The 19,190-nt window shown below is 42.2% G+C and overlaps 1 protein-coding gene across 4 annotated transcripts in view; it reads right to left on the bottom strand.

The window, feature by feature from the left end:
* The window catches only part of PLD5 (phospholipase D family member 5), a 254,942-nt gene that overhangs the window by 144,139 nt on the left and 91,613 nt on the right, over window positions 1-19,190 (bottom strand). For 3 of the 4 annotated variants that reach the window (XM_054021547.1, XM_054021542.1, XM_054021543.1), the window contains exon 2: window positions 12,155-12,291. In XM_054021547.1, coding sequence (XP_053877522.1) covers window positions 12,155-12,291 — 137 coding nt within the window. Of the gene's footprint in view, window positions 1-12,147; window positions 12,292-19,190 lie in introns of those variants that run through there. The other variant, XM_054021544.1, reaches the window with a different exon arrangement.

The raw sequence follows: 19,190 nt of genomic DNA, 5'->3' as shown, positions 1-19,190 counted from the left end.
AATATCTTAACAGGGAACCTCCTGACTTTAGAGACAGTGCCAAAAATATCCTCAAATCTACGGAATACAGTTCTACTCTGCCTTTATTAGGCATTCACCTCTGTTATGGAACTGATTTTTCTATCTACCTTAGGTATCTGTATGGCCCACATCAGTGCTATTTATGCTCATATGACCCCCATTAAACAGTACTTACTTCCCTATCATCCCCATTTTACAGATGAAAAAATGAGGTACAAGGAGACTAAGGACAGAAGAGACCACTGTGATCATCTAGTGTGACTCCTTTCTATCACACACCATAGAACTTCTCTGAATTAATTCCTGTTCGAACTAGACCATATCTTTTAGAAAAAATCCAATTGTGATTGAAAGATTTCCAGTGATGGAGAATCGACCACAACTCCTGGTAAATTGCTCCACTGGTTAATTACCCTCACTGTTAAAAACGTGTGCCTTATTTCTAGTCTGAATTTGTCTAGCTTCAACCTCCAGCCATGGGATCATGATATAGCTTTGTCTGCTAGATTGAAGAGCCCATTATCAAGTTCTCATTTCCCATGAAGGTACTTATAGACTGATCAAGTCACCCCTTAACCTTCTCTTTATTAAGCTAACCAGATAGACTCAAAGAGCTCAGTGACTATAAGGCATGTTTTTCCAATCCTTTAATCATTCTTGTGGCTCTTCTCCAAACCCTCTCCAGTTTATCAACATCTTTCTTGTTGACACAAGAACTGGATACATTATTCCAAGGTCACACAGGGAGTTTGTGGCCAAGCAGGGACTTGAATCTGGGTCTCCCAAGTCTCCAGCTAGTACCCTAAATGTTAGCTATTCATGTTCACTGAGTTTTGTCATTCTTTTTAGTGATTACATAAAAGGCAGAGTTCACTGTATATATAAACAGCACTGATTTGTGTAAAATGAGTCTTCAAAAATCTTTAAATTGTTCATATTTATAGATAATACATTCTGATTTAGCTATTATAATAAATAACTTTACGTTTAAACTTTTGGCAAGTATTTGTGCACGTTTCGTATGTCTAAGCTATTAGTTTTCAAATATTTTTCTCCCGCACTCAAACAGTAAAAACAAACCTATCATTTTAGACATTGACTCAAGTCAAACAGTAAGAGGAGATACCCACCAAGTGACAAAGAATATTGTAAAGCAATTCTAAACAGTGAGTATAAAGAATGATGCTGAGTGATCGATCAAGATAGATGAGCTACATGATAGATGAGTTTAGCTACCTTCCAGCCAGAGTCTACTCAAACTGACAAGAGAGCTCCAAGTATCATCTGTGCTCCTATATGAATGCAGTGTATTCATCCTGAGAGCTGCAAGGGTTAAAGAGATCTTGCTCTTTTCCCTAGAAGTCCAAGCTAGTGCCATTTAACATCCATCACACAGCCAGCCTCAGAGGCAAGGTAAGTTCTCCCCTTCTTCTTGGAGGCTAGTCAAATCACCAATGGACCTGTGAAGAACCATTTCAGTACTATGTGCAGAAATGAAACCAACTTTTACACTAATCGGAGATGATGTTGTCAATAAAGATAAGCTTTGCCACTCCAAGCATCTCAGGAAAGCACATATCATTAGACAGAGGAGAAAAAAGAGGTGGTCACCAGATAGGAAATTCTAGCTAGCAAACACTAAGATATTTTTAAAGTCAGGATGACAGGAAGAGATTTCATTTGGGGGAAAAAACGGCTCCAGATGAAATGGAAAAACAACAGTTTTGGTAATATAGCGGACCAAGACCTCTAAATGGTCTTTTTTTCACAGACAAGACAAGAAGGGATCAGTGGTGTCAGGGCATGGTTGAATGTAGCAACTAAATTTATCTTTAATTAACAAAAGTATTAGTTTAAAATGCTTTAAGGAGGTGGGGGCTAAGAGTTTTAACCATTCAAGATGGCAGACCCAGATTATGCCTTTAAGGGACAGCCCCCTGGTGAGGGTAGTGCCCAGGCTAGACTAAACATTGCATCCTAGATATGTAGGGCTGGAAGGAACCTTTAGAGATCATCGAATCAAGCTCCTGCACTGGCAGGAACAGGTAATCCTAGACCATTCCTGACAGGTGTTTGTCTAACCTGTTCTTAAAAACCTCCAGTGATGGGGATGCCACAACCTCCCTTGGAAGCCTATTCCAGAGTTTATCCATCCTTACAATTAAAAAGTTTTTCCTAACATCTCACCTGAATCTTTTTTGCTGCATATTATATCCATTAGCTCTTGTCCTACCTTCAGTGGACAATTGGGAACAATTGATCACTATATCCTCTTTACAGGAGCCTCTCTCATATTTGAAGAAATATCAGGTCCTCCCTCAGTTTTTTTTTCCCAAGGATAAACATATCCAGTTTATTTAGCCTTTCCTCATAGGTCAGATTCTCTGAATCTTTTATCATTTTTGTTGCTCTCCTCTGGACTCTCTCCAATTTGTACACATCTTTCTTAAAATGGATGCAGTACTCTATCTGAGGCCTCACCAGTGAGGGGTAGAGTGGGACAATTATGTCCCATGTCTTACATACAACACTTCTGTTAATACAACCCAGAGTACTAATCCTTTTTGCAATTGCATCATATTGTTGCCTTGTTTAATTTGTGATCCGCTATAACCCCTAGGTCGTTTTCAGCAATATTACGCCTAGCCAGTTATTCTCCAGTTTGCATTTGATTTTTCCTTCCTAAGTACTTTGTGCTGGTCTTTAATGCTTATGGCCCTGGCACCTGGAGTCAGGCAATTACATCAGATTCCACACTTTAATTTAAGGGGAGAAAAGAAATTTCCTAGTGCTCATAGCTGCAAAGAAAAGCTTGAAAATGTGACCTGGGTGTAACCGAAGCAGAAATTTCTGCAGACAGCCTGACAACACCTCTGAGAGGGGCTAACTGCCCCATGCATCTCAATGGAGTGTTAACTCCAAGACCCCCAGCAGAGGGGTGTGTCTGTGGCAGGAAGATAAGGGTACAGTGGATCCAGCTCACCCAACCAAGCAGATACATGTTCCAGGATTTATCCCATCACTCATAGAAGTCCCCCTGCCACCATTCTTGCTCTCCAATGGAGAGGGGAACTCTGCTGCTACTCATGGAGTAGATGTGTCTTCTTCTCGCATTTGCGGTACTTGCCAAACCACCCGCCAGCAACTTCATCAGCAGATTGAAGGGCCCTAAGGCCACCATGAAGTCTGGTTAGTTGTCATTCATCGACAACATGTGCCATTGACTGACAGATACCACACTGACAAAGCGGGCCATCACACAGACCCCTTGGGTAGAAGTTCAGAACCTTTTCAGCAGAGCCCAAAGGTGATATGGCAAGTCAAATCCTGGTGGCTGAACCATCAGATCAGCGACAAGGAAACCATTCCAAACATCTTTAGCCAGCCACGCATCACGCCATAGAGTTGCTGCTGACAGATTCCGATCTGGCAGTTGAGACCACAATAGGTGCCTCGATGTAAGTCGTGCTCTGGGGTGACTGAAAGTGTCCAGGTACAGTGGGAGACCTGGATTGGCACGTAACTTTTCCATCAGTCTGGTTGTAGACTCCCTGTGATGAATGTGTTGCTCAGATCTGGTAGCTGATAGAACAGGAGTGGGATGGAGGATGCTTGCGATGATGATCATGGTTGAGTTCAATTCAACATTGACCAATTTAGTGTGAGGTGAACGACACCACTCAGAATTCCACTGAGGAACAGCACAACACCAGAGCTGATGTGCGAAGTGTCTGTGCACCTGCGCCCCTTGTCAAACCAGCTAATTTGCTGATTAGATTATTCCTAGTTCTGACTTTGGCAGCAGTCTTTGGGGGTTTTGGGGAAGGGGGAGGGCGCCATGACACTGCTTCTACTCCTTTGGGAAGGCAGCCCCTTGGCACCACCCTCCAAGTGATGAGTGAGCCAGTCACAGGAGGCCCTGTGTCATCATGAGCCTAGGGCCTGGGATTGTCTTCATCCAACTCTGCTTAGTTTAGGAGCACACTGCTCAAGGGGGAATGCCAGGAAGCATTATGGGATTAGACACAGCCTATCCCTACAATTAACTCAGAGCTCATTATATGAGCAATAAACAAGGCTAAATCTAAACTATGACAAGTGCCTCTTTGATTCATTGCTCTGAGGGTGGAGAAGTGATTAAAATAAATGGTGTCATTGGCACAGATGGTGCCTTGAATCATAGGCAAAGAACAAGCCTTGGTTGAACAATCAAAGAACCTAGGAGCAGAGCAAAAATTCAAAGATTCTAATCAAAATTTTAACTGCAACTAATGTCATTTCCTTAGAGAACAATACTGAAGATTTATCTAGGAAGTTTAATATGAACAAGTGGGTCACTGGCCACAAAGCAGGATAAAAAGACCCCCATAAACTGAACATGATCTACAAAGAGATAGGGACCTGCTTTCTCAAGGTGACAAGATTTCCCCTGACCAGAGTCCATAAACGCAGAGCAGAGAATGTGAACCAAATACTGTTGTAACCCTTCAGCCAGGTGGAGTCAGCTGCAACAAGGGCTGAGTTTAATACAACACAAAACTGGCTTGAGCCCCCACCTAGTAATCTGGGAAAATTAAACACCACCCCTGGGCACCTCTAAGGGGCAATACTTCCCCACTCGCATGCACTGAGTCTGTGCGTAGCAGAGAAAAACTTAATAAAAAGAGGAAAGGAACCTGGCATTAATTTGGGAACACACCACAACCATGATTTGAACACATCTGACCATGAGCAAAACTCCCACCCCAGAGTACATTGGGCAGTATCCTTTGCCTCCATTTCTCACCTTGCGATGTGAAAGTCCAACAAACAAATGTCCCTATAACACACCACACTCCATTCACAGCTGCTGTCCTTGGTCAGTGAAGACTCAGAGCTCACAGGTGCATTCACGTGAGTTCACCTCCCACCCAGCAAGGCGGGGGGAAGGAAAATTGAACAATGCATCTACTGCTGCTCCCGCAATTGGCTCCTGGTTGCCGCCATTCACTCTGCGTGGCTGCATGCTGCCTCCGCTGCACCGGCATTCACTCTGCCACCGTTCACTCTACCATCCCATTGTCTGCTCCATCACCAATGGCCCTGCGCGATCACCTCCTGCTGCCATCTGCCTCTGCAAGGCGGTCTCTCTTGAAGGTCCACCCCGCTCTCATTGATTTCAGCAACTGGGGAGGGAACCTCACAGGCTGGGCAATCTCTTCCACAGAAACACTGTCCCGCAGCAGGTCAGTTGAGAATGACCCCCCTCAATCAGGACAGGCTAAGTATAGTTCTGTTGCCCTTTACTCACAGAAGGAAAACAACATTTCATTACCCCTGTATTCAATACACTAAAGTGATTTGTAACCCCAAATCAGCCAAAATTGATCACTTGGGCAATATAGCTCTGTCTGCTCATACCTAGGCAGAGTAGGTATAAATATAGTCTGGTCCTGAAGCCTTTTCCCCCCAGTTTACCACTAGTTGTCAGGGGAGAGCTCATTCAAATCTTGCTTACACTTTTTTTTTTTTTTTTTTAAAACAGAGTCCCAAGAAAACAGCATGGAAATTTCCCTTTTGTCCCCAGCCAAGTGGTGTGTGCTGAATAATAAGAAAAACCTACACTTTGGAAGGCACTAAACCAGCACTTCATCTTAATAAACTCAAGGGGAGACCACTAGGTTCAGCAAGGACTCTGAGGATGACAGTGATTCATGAATTCAGAGAAAACTAATTAAGGCCCAGTCTTGCTCCCACAATTGAACCAATGATAGTCTTTTTATTGACATTAATGGGAGTTGGATCAGGACTTGAGTCAGGCACTTTGGTAAACTTTTTTACTTTTATTTTCTCCTTTTGCATAGGATTGGACTAGAAAAATGAAACCCCTACACCCTGAGTTTGCTTATATGGCTAGGGAAGACACAGCAATGTACACTCTAAAGTTACAGGATTATCGTTAATATCAGTAGCCATTCTGTTTTCATACATCTTAAAAATAAAAAAACGCAGCTGCTTGCTGCTCGACTCCTGCAAGGTTCTAAACCACCTCCACTGAGGAGCTGGGCATCTTCAACTCCCTTTGAGTACAAGAGGGGCTCGGGATGCTGACCAGCTTGCAGGAGGCACCCAGCTCTTTGCAGCATCCAAGCCATAGGACTCTTTTTGTTACTGGGGCAAAAATAAAGATGATGACAGGCCATAAGGGTAATCTTTAAAACAAGGAGTTCTACAACTCATCCCCCAAAATGGGAGAAGGCATTTTTATGCTGATTGGCTTAAGTGTATGGTAAACAGAAATCTTGAGTTGCTCTTTAACATGCATGTTTTCAAAATCATGAACACCCTGTTCTGTTTAGACAATCTATTATTATGCCTGTCACATTTTGTTTGTTAAACTTAAAACCAATAAATTACCCCCCCACACACACACACCCATAAAACTGGTAGAACTCATGCAGTGCTAGAGAAAATCTCATTCCCCTCCCCGTATCATCCCAATCTATCGGTGACAGAACAGTTTTAAAACAAAGCCATGCAAGCAAGCACTACATTCTGCTCACTTAAGGTCATAAAACCTTGCTTTAGTTTATATTAGAGAGGACAAACAAGTCATGGACTTCTATTTATCTTCTCAGAATACAAGAACAAGAGAACAATTAATCAAATTTAAAACCAATATATATTTTACTTTAGCTATGGAACTCACTATTCCAGGATATTATTGAATCCTAGAACCTAGCAGCATCCCAACAAAGATTCAGTGCATCCACAGGTACATTTGAAAGGATACAAACCATCTAAAGGATATATAAATACTCATGCAGTGATGGGCCCCTCAATTTTCAAAGCCAGTGTGAGAAATGGCAGGAGGCTATCCTCTCCTTCCTAGACTATGTCTACACTGCCCTGCAGTTTGTACTACAGGGCTGGGAATGGCAGTGTACACCAGAGTGATCACCGTAACTCCCCCTTCTGGATGGTGTCGGAGTGAACTAAAAGGTTCCTAGTTTGCATTAATGTAGTAATCTTCTTCAAACACAACACCATCGCAGAGAGGCGGTGGCAGCATGTGTGATGGCTCAGGTTAGTTCTCGGAGTACAAACCAGCCTGACCGCTTAGGTACATGCTTGGGTGTCTAGCCTGAGCCATTGCCCATGCCACCGCAGCCATACTGCTATTTTTAGTGCACTAGCTCAAGCAGAGCTAGCACATGTCTGTGTAGTAGCCACTCTGGGCAGCATTCTTCCATCTGCTGTGTAGACATATCCTAAAATGCACTGCCCCTGAGCACAAACACAGAGGCAAATTTCCTTCAAAAATACACACACCAAACCCCCACGCAAAGGCAGATTTCCAAAAATCACTTGCCTCCACCCATCACACACAGAGGCGAGCTCTCAAAACAAACCAACCAAAAAATTCACCACTACACCCCTTCACCATGCCCTTAGAAACATGGGCAAAGGCTCCACATAGCTTATTTTCCACTGTATTTCTCTTCCACACTACTGTACCTCCAGCTTACAAAGAGCTACTGAAGGGAGCAGTCAGCCACCTAAGCCAACTGCTGCTGGACAGATAAAGTTGCCCCATGCCCTGCAGGAGCCCCAGCAGCCTGCAGCAGCCCACAGCAGCCTCTGTCACCATTACAGAGGAGAAGATGAGTCATATTTAACAGATGATGCTGTAGGGACTGGATGGAGGTTTCTTGTGACACCTCAGTTTAGCCAGTTGAGACACAAAGACCATTTTTTGCTATTATGATTTGCCTTTGTCTTTCCCCTGGATAATTTTACTGTAGAATTACCAGCCAGTTTCAGTAAGGCAGTAATGTCTTGGCTAACAGCACATCACAAACTAACCAAGATTTATTAATTATGGTTCTGACATTAAAGAGTACGATCTTCAAATTACAATAATCTAATTTTATAGATGCACTGCTTAATGGACCCACAGCAAGATAGGCAGAGTTCCCAGACTGCTAAGCATCTCCTCTTAACCAGTTTCATCTGTCAGTGCCTCTCGACGATATTCCTATTTGTGTCTCTGGAGAAAAATTTGTAACCAAAAATAACACGCAAACTACAACAACCTTCTAACCTGATGTGACTGATTTTGTTAATGGACTTCTATTTTTCCACTCTCAAAGTGCAAATTCATGTTATTAATTTCAATAAAAATGATTTAAAATGACAACTATATCTGTTTTGCTAAGCAAGGCATCCTGAAAGCTCATAAGGAAACAAGTACGTCTCATTGGGTCAAATCCTAGAGGTTCTGAAAGCCCACATCTTCCACTGAAGTCAACAGGAATCGTGGGTGCTCAGCACCTCTTCGGAACAGGTCCAATTGAATTGAAAATAATCATTTTAATTATAAAGAGTATATCTGTGCCAGTGTGAGAGTCAGTGGAAGACTGGAAAAGAATGTCTTACATCTGGTTTAATACAGTTATACCTATCAATTGAGTTCAGCTGTTAACTGTTCGGATCTAAACTTTGAAGCCAACAGCAGGGCATTTCTGATGACCCCAGAATCAGCTGGTTTTATTGGTTTGCCAGAGCCTGAGTTTATTGATCCTCAGATCAGGGTGCATGGCCTATCTGTTCATCGGGCCTTAGCCCAAATACACCTTTCCATGCTCGTGTCTACTGACTTCAGTGGGAGATACAGGCTCTCAGCACCTCTAGCATTTGGCCCAACAAGAAGTGCTTATTCTCTTAGCACTTTCAGAAAGCTGCACTTAGCAAAATGGATATACTTATTTTTGTAATTAACAGTGCCTGAAAACGTCTATTTTGGAGTTGGTTGGAGACGGTATTTTCAATTTTTCCTCTTTATGATGCTGGTTTGTAATTAATTTGGCAAGTGTCTCTTTTCTCTTAATTGTTATCAGGATGTTTGTGTTTTTTAATTAACTGTTTTTTTTAAAAGATGCAAATGGATCCAGAGGCTTGAGAAATGGGCCATTTTAGAAGTATGGAAATTAAGGAACAATTAAATGAACTTCAGTGTTTTAAAAATTAAACATATTTTTTAAAATATCACACATTAAACCTTTTCCAATTGCTAAACCAGCAGAATGGAAACTGGCTTGCAACCCGTAACAATCTGACCCTATGTTGCTAGGGTCACGAATGACCTCACTTTCTGCAAGATCCCAGTCATCAGTGGGTGGCTCAAAGAATGCAAATAATAATATGCTCATATATATTTCACATTTCATTCAAAAATGCTTCTTTTGTGACCTTTTAATATGCTGGACAAAATCTGTTCTGTATTCCTTTAAAAATATCAATGTCTTTGCACAATAATAATGAAATGATTAACAGAAGACATGCCTGATGTTGAAGGAAGCATCCTATATAGAGAATTTATATTCACAAATAGCCATTTTATGTAGGTTACATAGAAATGTTTTTTGCAGAAGAGATCTGATTAGTCTTATATATTTCACATTTCATTCAAAAATGCTTCTTTTGTGACCTTTTAATATGCTGGACAAAATCTGTTCTGTATTCCTTTAAAAATACCAAATTAATAGCATACTGCATCACTCTCTTGACATATGTTTTGTTACACAGACTCCCAACAAGAATGCAAACAGCAGTGACGACTGAGACGATTTGGGCAAGGTACTCAATGTCTTTGCACAATAATAATGAAATGATTAACAGAAGACATGCCTGATGTTGAAGGAAGGATCCTATATAGAGAATTTATATTCACAAATAGCCATTTTATATAGGTTACATAGAAATGCTTTTTGCAGAAGAGATCTGATTAGTCTTCTTATTTATAAATGGTACAAAACATTCCTAAATGGGACTGGTAATATTCTGATCCCTCTCAGTAGCTATAAAAAGGAGACGAACACCAAGAAAACTGGACAAAAATCTTTGTTTTCATTTTGCTGTTTTTTTGTTGTTATTTTTTTGAATGAGGAGTTTGTTTGCTTTTTTTTAAGACCAGAATTCTCGAGACGAATTATGCTAAAAACCTCAAAGTTGAAGATGACTTCCAAGCCTTAAACAAAACTTTGAGATTTTCATCTGAGCAACAGCAACATGTCCCCTACACAATCTCTAGGATGCTTGAGCTATTTAAAAGACGAACTTGAGTCAAAGAACATACACAATCTTACACTGCACATTAATTCCATCTATAAAAGGGAGTTTTGGATTTTTCACCAATTTGCATCAGCACATCCTGCACATGTAAACTGCAGCTCCTGAATTTCAGCAAAAGTACTCAGACAGCTGAAATATAAGAACTCTTGCCTTACTTTTTCCAAGTGCTTACCCAACATACTAATGATATGCCATGGAACAGCAATTGATCTTGCACCACATTAGTTAAGTCTACAATATGTTAAATACATAAAGGAGCCTAATTTCATCACATCCAGGAGAATTGGCTCACAATCTGTGTTAGCAGGTGGTCAGCACTTTAGATACTGTAGTGACAGATGCGATTAGAAATACCTTGGGCAAATTATACAGACATTTTCTGGGCCAAGTAATAGCAGTTAGATCATGCAGTGAAAGAAAGTCTGATTTCAATTTTATCACTGTAAATGCAGAGAAATCCCATTGACTTTAAACATATTAGGAGTCAATGGGTTTAAACTGGATTTACACCAGCAAAGATTAGAATCTGGCCCTCTGACCAGGAAGGAAGAAAGGGTGGTATGTACCAATTAACACAGAATAGTACATAGATCAATATATTCACAAAGAGAGATTAAGCACAAAGTATATTTTTAGAACCATTTGTTTGAAAATACAACTGTGAAAAAACAAACAAACAATCTAAATAATAATAATTCAGTTATTATTTATATCATGGCAGTGACCAGTCTGTGCTAGGCATTTCCAGAGAGACCTTACCTTGCCCCACAGATCTCACAACCCAAGACAGCAAAGAAAGGCAAATCTGGATATAAGGGGTAAAATATTCCCATGTTTTATTTGCCTATTTTTAAAATACATATTAATTATCCTCCCCTGCTCTGTAGCTAGCCATTGTCAGTTGGCTAATTTCTATAGGCATCATGTTAGAAGTGGGTCTCGGGGTAGGGGTTTTGAAGAGGGGAAGGAAGGGTTCTTAAGAACCAAGAGGATGTTCCATGTGTAAGATGGGGTATGGAAGGAGGAGTGGAGACAGCTGTGGAAGAAGCAGATGATTATGGTTTGAAAATACTGGCATCAGTCACCATGGAGAGGCACTGAGCAAGACAACCGAAGACAAAAGTGGATAAGTAGAGAGGGGATAGTTGTGAAGGGCCTTGATGGGGAGGACAAGAAGCATGAAATGGATGGGTTGGAAAATGGGGAGCCAATGGAGGGCTTCAGAGAGAGCTGTCTATCTAATCTAATCACCAGGTTGAAAGGAATTTGAAACTGGGCTGCACTTCAACAGAAGTCTGAGTGAGATCTGAAAACATCACAGCCACCACCCCCTCAACCACACTTGTTCTCATTATATGAGTCAGCTGTGCTTGGAGTGTATCACAAAGAACCATCTCAATTGCCCTCCCCAAAATCCTATGCACAGTGGTATGGGTGTAATGAACAGCAATCGGTTACACTGAAGGCAACAGTGCTGCAAAAATGTTGTCGGTCTTGTTCAAAAGTGTCCAGGGGAGAGGGATATGCAGATCTAGCAGCTGTGTCCTATTCTCTGAACTTTCACAGGTATGGGCTCAGATTGGCCAATGCACTGACTCTCAAAGCCAAGAGTCACATCTTCACAGCATAAAATTAGCTTCCAGAAGGGTCTCCAAGAGAAGCAACATTAAAATAGTTACAGTCAACATAATGCAGATTGGTACACTGCAGAATTATGAGAAACTGACAATAGTGTCAATGGCAAAACTGCAAAATGCCAATGATGATGACCAAAGAGAATAATCTATTTCAGAACAACATTATGGCTCTCTCATATTCATTCTGCCTGTGTATGAGGGGTAAGAGAAAGCTGCAGGAGTTCTTATTCTGCTTTATTTCCTCAGAGTTAACAAACCAACCTTAATGTCATAGAATAAAGAGCATAGCACACTGGGAATGTCTTTTTTATTAAGCATCATTATATAAACACATTGATGTCCTCACCCGCCCCAAAAGAGAAGTTTTGTTTGTTACCTCTTACCGACAGTTATTTTGACAATTCTTTTCTGAGAGTCCATCCTCATCTTCTCCCATTATATCCACTGCAGAAAATATCAGTGCAACCAGAATCGCAAAGCAGCACACCAGTGCAAAGATCACAATGCATTTTTGCTGGGACTGAAAAAGAATAAGAAGATTAATATATATATATATATATACACATATATTTAAAAAGTTTCATGGAGTGGGCATCGTTTAGTCAATGAACAGAGATTCTAACACTTTTCAATAGGATCTAAAACCATTTTGAATATACTCCTGACATAACTGTCAACATGAAACACATTTTGGGATGAAAATATTCTTTCAAAACCATCCTTTAGTATCATCTTCAAGTTTACATTAAATGTAGAAGTTATTGTTAAATAATTCATGTCGCAAACAACATTAGGATTATAGAACTAGTTTTCATTTATACCATGATGAATGTATTATCCAATAAAATAGCCATTCCTGCATTAATTACATATTTCTGATTAGGCACCATAGATATGACATATATGACAGTTTGGCATTGCAAAAGTCTTGAGAGCTTTTCTTTATTTACTTGAAAACAGACATGTCACCACAAGAAGGCTGAAGAGCAAAATGGGTAGTTGACATGAAAATTAGTGCTGTCAATTAATTGCAGTTAACTCAAATGATTAACTCAAAACAATTTAACTAGATTTTAAAAACTTAATCGTGATTAATCATAGTTTTAATCGCACTATTAAACAATAATAGAATAATAGAAGGTTAACTGAAATGTATTATAAATATTTTTGTCTTTTTTTGCCACATTTTCAAATATATTCATTTAAATTACAACACAGAATACAAAGTGCACAGTACTCACTTTATATTATTATTTTTTATTACAAATATTTGCACTGTAAAAAAGATAAAGAAATCATATTTTTTTCATTTCACCTCATACGAATACACCTCTACCCCAATATAACATAAATTCGGATATAGCGCGTTAAAACAGCACTCGGGGGGGGGGGGGGCTGCGCACTCCGGCAGATCAAAGCAAGTTCAATATAACACGGTTTCACCTATAACGCGATACGATTTTTTTGGCTCCCGAGGACAGTGTTATATCAAGGTAGAGGTGTATTGTAGTGCACTCTCTTTATCATGAAATGGAACTTACAAATGTAGGATTTCTTTTTTACATAACTGCACTCAAAAACAAAACAATGTAAAATTTTAGAGCCTACAAGTCCACTCAGTCCTACTTCTTATTCAGCCAACCACTAAGACAAACAAGTTTGTTTACATTTACAGGAGATAATACTGTCTGCTTCTTATTTACAATGTCACCTGAAAGTGAGAACAGGCATCCACATGGCATTTTTGTAGCCAGCATTGTAACGTATTTACATGCCAGATATGCTAAACATTTGTATGCCCGTTCATGCTTCTGCCACCATTCCAGAGGACATGCTCCCATGCTGATGAAACTCGTTTAAAAAATGAAACAGTAATTAAATTTGTTACTGAACTCCTTGTGGGAGAATTGTATGTCTCCTACTCTGTGGTTTTACCCACTTTCTGCCATATATTTCGTGTTATGGCAGTCTCAGATGACGACCCAGCATATGTTGTTCGATTTAAGAACACTTTCACTACATATTTGACAAAAAGCAAATAAGATACCAATGTGAGAATTCTAAAGATAGCTACAAGACTCGACCTAAGGTTTAAGAATCTGAAGTGCCTTCCAAAATCTGAGAGGGATGAGGTGTGAAACATGCTGTCAGAAGTCTTAAAAAAGCAACACTCCAATGCAGTAGGGTGAACAGATGTGCTGTTTTTAAAGGGACAGTCCCATATTTAAGCCCTCCTACAGGTGTCCAACTTTTTCTTAAAAATGGGCAAAGTGTCCCATATTTTCTGTCTCCTCCCACCATCAGTACTGGCAGGTCCTGATGCTGGCTGGATCCCTGCTCGCCAGTTTCCCGCCAACCAGCAGTAAGTGGGGGGGGGGGGGTCCAGTGGCCGACAATGGGAACGGGTATGAAAGGCTGGTGGCGGGGCGAAGATGGAGTGCGTGGGGCAGGCCGTTCCCCCTGCTGGTCCATCAGTGCAGACCCTGCTGCATGCTGGCTCTTGGCCAGCAGGGGCCCACCCCCCCCCGCCCCATTTCCGGCTGGCACTGGCAGCGCGCTGCGGTGGCTGGTGAGTGTGGGCAGGCACCAGGCAGCAGCCAGTTGCGTGTCACCTTTGCTACCTGCCCATTGGCCCTTTACGTGCCCCCCCTTCTCGCTGTCCTCTCTCTGCTTTGCCCCTTCAACCCCCCCTACCCCACTGCTCCTCCATATCCCCCCCCCAGCAAGGCGTATCTCGCTCCCAGCGCTGTGTGGAGAACCAGCCCCGGTCAGAGCATTCAGATCACCAACAGCCTGGCTGGCAGATTCCTTCCTTCCCACACTGCCTCTGGCTGGGCCAGTGCCCTGGGAAAGTCCAAGACCCTCAGGCCTGGGGTGCTGAACAGGAGAAGGAAAGCCCTGCATGTGCCAAAGCCCTGTACAGCGCTGGCATGGAGATGCCTCTCTGCCCATCTGCTAAGCTCTGGAGTGGGGAGGGGGGGAGTGATTTAGCCCCATCTTCACCTGACCCCTCACCACCCTGGGTCCTGTCCCCAGGGAGTGCAGGGCTGCTCCGTCCCCTAGGCAGCCTCCTCTGCTGAGCCACATCTCTGGCCAGGTTCGCTGAAGCCCCTGCAGTCAGGTTCCCTGGGCCCTGGTGCACAATGAATCCTTAGAGCTTAACCCTTCCTGCCCACACTGTAGCCAGGGGACAGGAGGAGGCTGTGTTACTGGGTTATGTTGGTGGCCAGCAGCAGCCTGGAGGTGTTAGCTGCCTTTCGACACTCTGCAGGCAGGAAGGGACAAGCTGCTTCCAGGTACATGGGGAAGGGGGGAGAAGATAGCAACTTTACAAAGACACAGGCCAGGTCATTCCTTCCCCCCAACAATCTGGTCTGAACCCTAGCAGAAATCTTGGGAGAGGGGCACGTGACCCTGCGTGCCCCCCATGTGTTGCCTCTGGAAGACGTGGCGCCAGGTACCAGGAAAGGCAGGTCTGCCTCGATGATCCAGCCCGGCATGAAGGGTGGAGAGCACTGGGCAGGGAGGGTCAGATAGGTCAGTCACACACACACACACCCCTCTCATGTGAGAGAGGTGTACGGGAGAGAGAGAGAGGGTGTGTATGTGTGTGTGTGACCTCTCCCCATCTTTGGGGCGGGGTGTAGGCGTGTGTGTGTCACCCCTCCTCATGTGAACCCTAAAGCCTTAAAGATAAAAAGGTAAATAAAAAGAATCCAATTACACACTATTTCTTTCTAACAGGGGCTCAGTCAACTTGATATTAATTTGAATGTTTGTACTACATAATTCTGATTGATTGCCATTGAACTCGTTAGAACAGGGGTAGGTAACCTATGGCACAAGTGCCGAAGGCGGCACGCGAGCTGATTTTCAGTGGCACTCACACTGCCCGGGTCCTGGCCACTGGTCCAGGGGCTCTGCATTTTAATTTAATTTAAAATGAAGCTTCTTAAACATTTTATAAACGTTATTTAACTTTGCATACAACAATAAGTTTGTTATATATTATAGACTTATAGAAAGACCTTTAAAAATGTTAAAATGTATTACTGGCACGCGAAACCTTAAATTAGAGTGAATAAATGAAGACTCGGCACACCACTTCTGAAAGGTTGCCGACCCCTGCGCTAGAACAAGAGTAATTTTACCAGGTGTCCCATATTCAGCATAGGAAAATATGGTCACTCTACAATGCAGAAACTATAGAACCTGAACCACCAAAAAAGAAAATCAACCTTCTGTTGGTGGCATCTGACTCAGATGATGAAAATGAACATGCATCAGTTCGCACTGCTTTGGATCATTATTGAGCAGAACCTGTCATCAGCATGGATGCATGTCCTCTCAAATGGTGGCCAAAGCATGAAGGGACATATGACTCTTTAGCACATCTGTCACATAGATATCTCGCGACGTCAGCTACAACAGTGGCATGTGAATGCCTGTTCTCACTTTCAGGTGACATTGTAAATAAGAAGCAGGCAGCATTAAATGTAAACAAACTTGTTTGTCTTAGTGATTGGCTGAACAAGAAGTAGGACTGAGTGGGCTTGTAGGATCTAAAGTTTTACATTGTTTTGTTTTTGAGTGCAGTTATGTTAAAAAAATTCTACATTTGTAAGTTGCATTTCATGATAAAGAGATTGCACTACAGTAGTTCTGTGAGGTGAAATGAAAATACTATTTCTTTTATCTTTTTTACAGTGCAAATATTTGTAATAAAAATAATCATAAAGTGAGCACTGTACACTTTGTATTCTGTGTGGTAATTTAAATCAATATATTTGAAAATGTAGAGAACATCCAAAAATATTTAAATAAATGTTATTCTATTATTGTTTAACCGTGCAATTAAAATGGCAATTAATCGTGATTTCTTTGTAATCTCATGATTACTTTTTTTAGTAGTTTGGCAGCCCTAATTAAAATGTTGAAGTGTATTTCCTTAAGCTTAGAGTAAAAAATACTGTGGCAGTAACTCAGATAAGACTGTTCAGTAACTATGGGTAAATGTGAACTTTTTAAAGGTTACCTATGAACACGTGTTGTACACAGATTAATGAAGTGTGTAAATTATCTTATTTGCACAAATGAATTGTGCAGGTATGTGCGATATGTGGATATCACTACCCTTAAAGCTTGACCATGTATTCCTAGAAGTAAAAGAATTGCACAACATAGAGAGAAAAAGAAAACAAAACTAAACTGCTGCTGCTAGTTACTGATTTCGTTAATTTTCAGTTATTATCTTGTAACTGTAATTTCTTACCTAGAAAATACCCAAACCAGAATTTATTATATCAAGCAATCTTAAAGAGTATTAAGCTCATATTTGCAACTGAACAAGCAGTGGCACAAGTCTAAAGGTAGTACATTCTCTCTCCATAGTCAGTCATTTATATTAATAAAAGTAATACAACAACCACCACAACCAAGGACAATATTGGGCCCACAGTGTTAAGCAACACACATTTTAAACATCATTAACACTGGGCAATTTCATAAATTTAAAGTCTATGTTTTATATTATAAATATGTTTGCCATGCATTATACACAATATACCAAGAATGCTGAGAATCTATGCAATATAATTTATAATGGCTGCATTTTGGCCCCCAGGCCCAGAGGCAGCAGCTGTATGTTGGCTGGAAATTAAAAGACAAATGTTGTTAAATAGTGGCTCTGAATCGATGGAAAGGGGAGCCCCAGGTCCCAATGATGAATCGGTCATTCAGATGTGGGACAGACAAAAAAACCCTGCTTTCTTATTTAAAATAGATTTCATTGTTTTTGTTCAATTAAGTATGAACACTGACGTCTTTCTAAGATGCACAGTGACATCTGAAAATTAGAAGTACCTGCTCAGTGGATACGGTACCCTGACTTTAAAGGGAGGCCCTCCGTGTAAAAATCATAGCCCTAATTCTACACTTCATTTCACATGTGTAAATCTGGAGTCTCTCCCCTAAATTAATGGAGTTGTTTCAGATTTACAACAGTACAACAGAGCAGATTTTGGCCCCATATATTCTCACTTCCTAGTCCAAGAATCTATAGAGTTCCTCAGTTGCCATCTATTGAGCTGGGCCAGCTAGCTCCATCCCATCTTCAGTACCACTAGGGCAGCGAGTTATCACACAATTGTGATGTTTGCACTCAACTTCTTCAAAGTAGTAAGCATTATCACCACAGTAGCAAACCACAGGCAGACCAGGGTCACAACGAAAAGGCTGCTTCCTGTCCTCCTGCTGCCCCTTACAAACAAAGAAACCACAACTGACCATCCCTTCTGCACACGTGTATCCCTTGTCTCACCCTCCACTCCATTAATCGAGCTTTGCCCTTAACAAGGGCCACCATAGAAAACTCTCTGGACAAAAGAACAGCATAACAGCTAAAAACTGGGAATTTGGAGAACTGGAGCCTCAGTACCTTCAAGGAACCTGGGACCCACCTGCAGGGGTCAGGGCAGAGGGTTGGGTGGGGGGGGGGGTTCATGGGTCAGGGCAGAGGGCTGGGGTGCTCGGCTCCTGGGGGTTCTCACGGCAGGGGGCTGGAGGGAATATGCCCCGTTCCCACCTCTTTCCCCTGGGCCCCGTCCCTATGTCGTCTCTGCTTCCTACCCAGAGGAACAGGCACACTGAGGCTTGGCTCCGCTCCGCTCTCCTGCCCCCTTGCAAGGGCGATCAGCTGATTGGCAGCAGGGAGAGGGAGTGGGAGGGGCAGGAAAGCACCACGCTGGGGTAAGAAGCGGGGGAGGAGGAAGCTTGGCTGCCAGCATGACCAAGCTTCTGCCACCTACCCCCGCAGGAGAAATCAGTGGGCAGGGAGGCTGAGTGGGGCCGGGACCCCGGCAGGCAGCAGCGTGCCATCAAAAATTGGCTCGCATGCCGTCTTTGGCACATGTGCCGCAGGTTGCCGACCCCTGTCCTAAGTTTTCATGTCATTATCATGGTCACAGAGAATGCCTGGAGAAAAATGCATGTTAATTTTTTAATTTAATGAATGGAGATATCTTATCTCCTAGAACTGGAAGGGACCTTGAAAGGTCATTGAGTCCAGCCCCCTGCCTTCACTAGCAGGACCAAGTACTGATTTTGCCCCAGACCCCTAAGTGGCCCCCTCAAGGATTGAACTCATAATCCTGGGTTTAGCAGGTCAATGCTCAAACCACTGAGCTATCCCTCACACAGAAAGGGAGAGGGAGATCTTGGGAAAGGTCCCAAAATGCTAGGTTAGTTAAGAAAGTTGAGTAACGCTGTCATGAGGTAGAGCTATGCAGATCCAAGGGGATGGAGGGAAAGTAGTGGCTTGGACCCTCTGATCCCTGTGTCCATGGGTAGGAACAGCTCATTTATAAAGACAAAGTTCAGGGTTGGAGCCATCAGACTTTAGGAAACTCCACCTAGTTCAGA

The sequence above is a fragment of the Malaclemys terrapin genome, chromosome 3 (genome assembly GCF_027887155.1).
Source record: "Malaclemys terrapin pileata isolate rMalTer1 chromosome 3, rMalTer1.hap1, whole genome shotgun sequence".
NCBI lineage: Eukaryota > Metazoa > Chordata > Testudines > Emydidae > Malaclemys > Malaclemys terrapin.
This window is presented reverse-complemented; position numbering and strand designations above follow the sequence as displayed.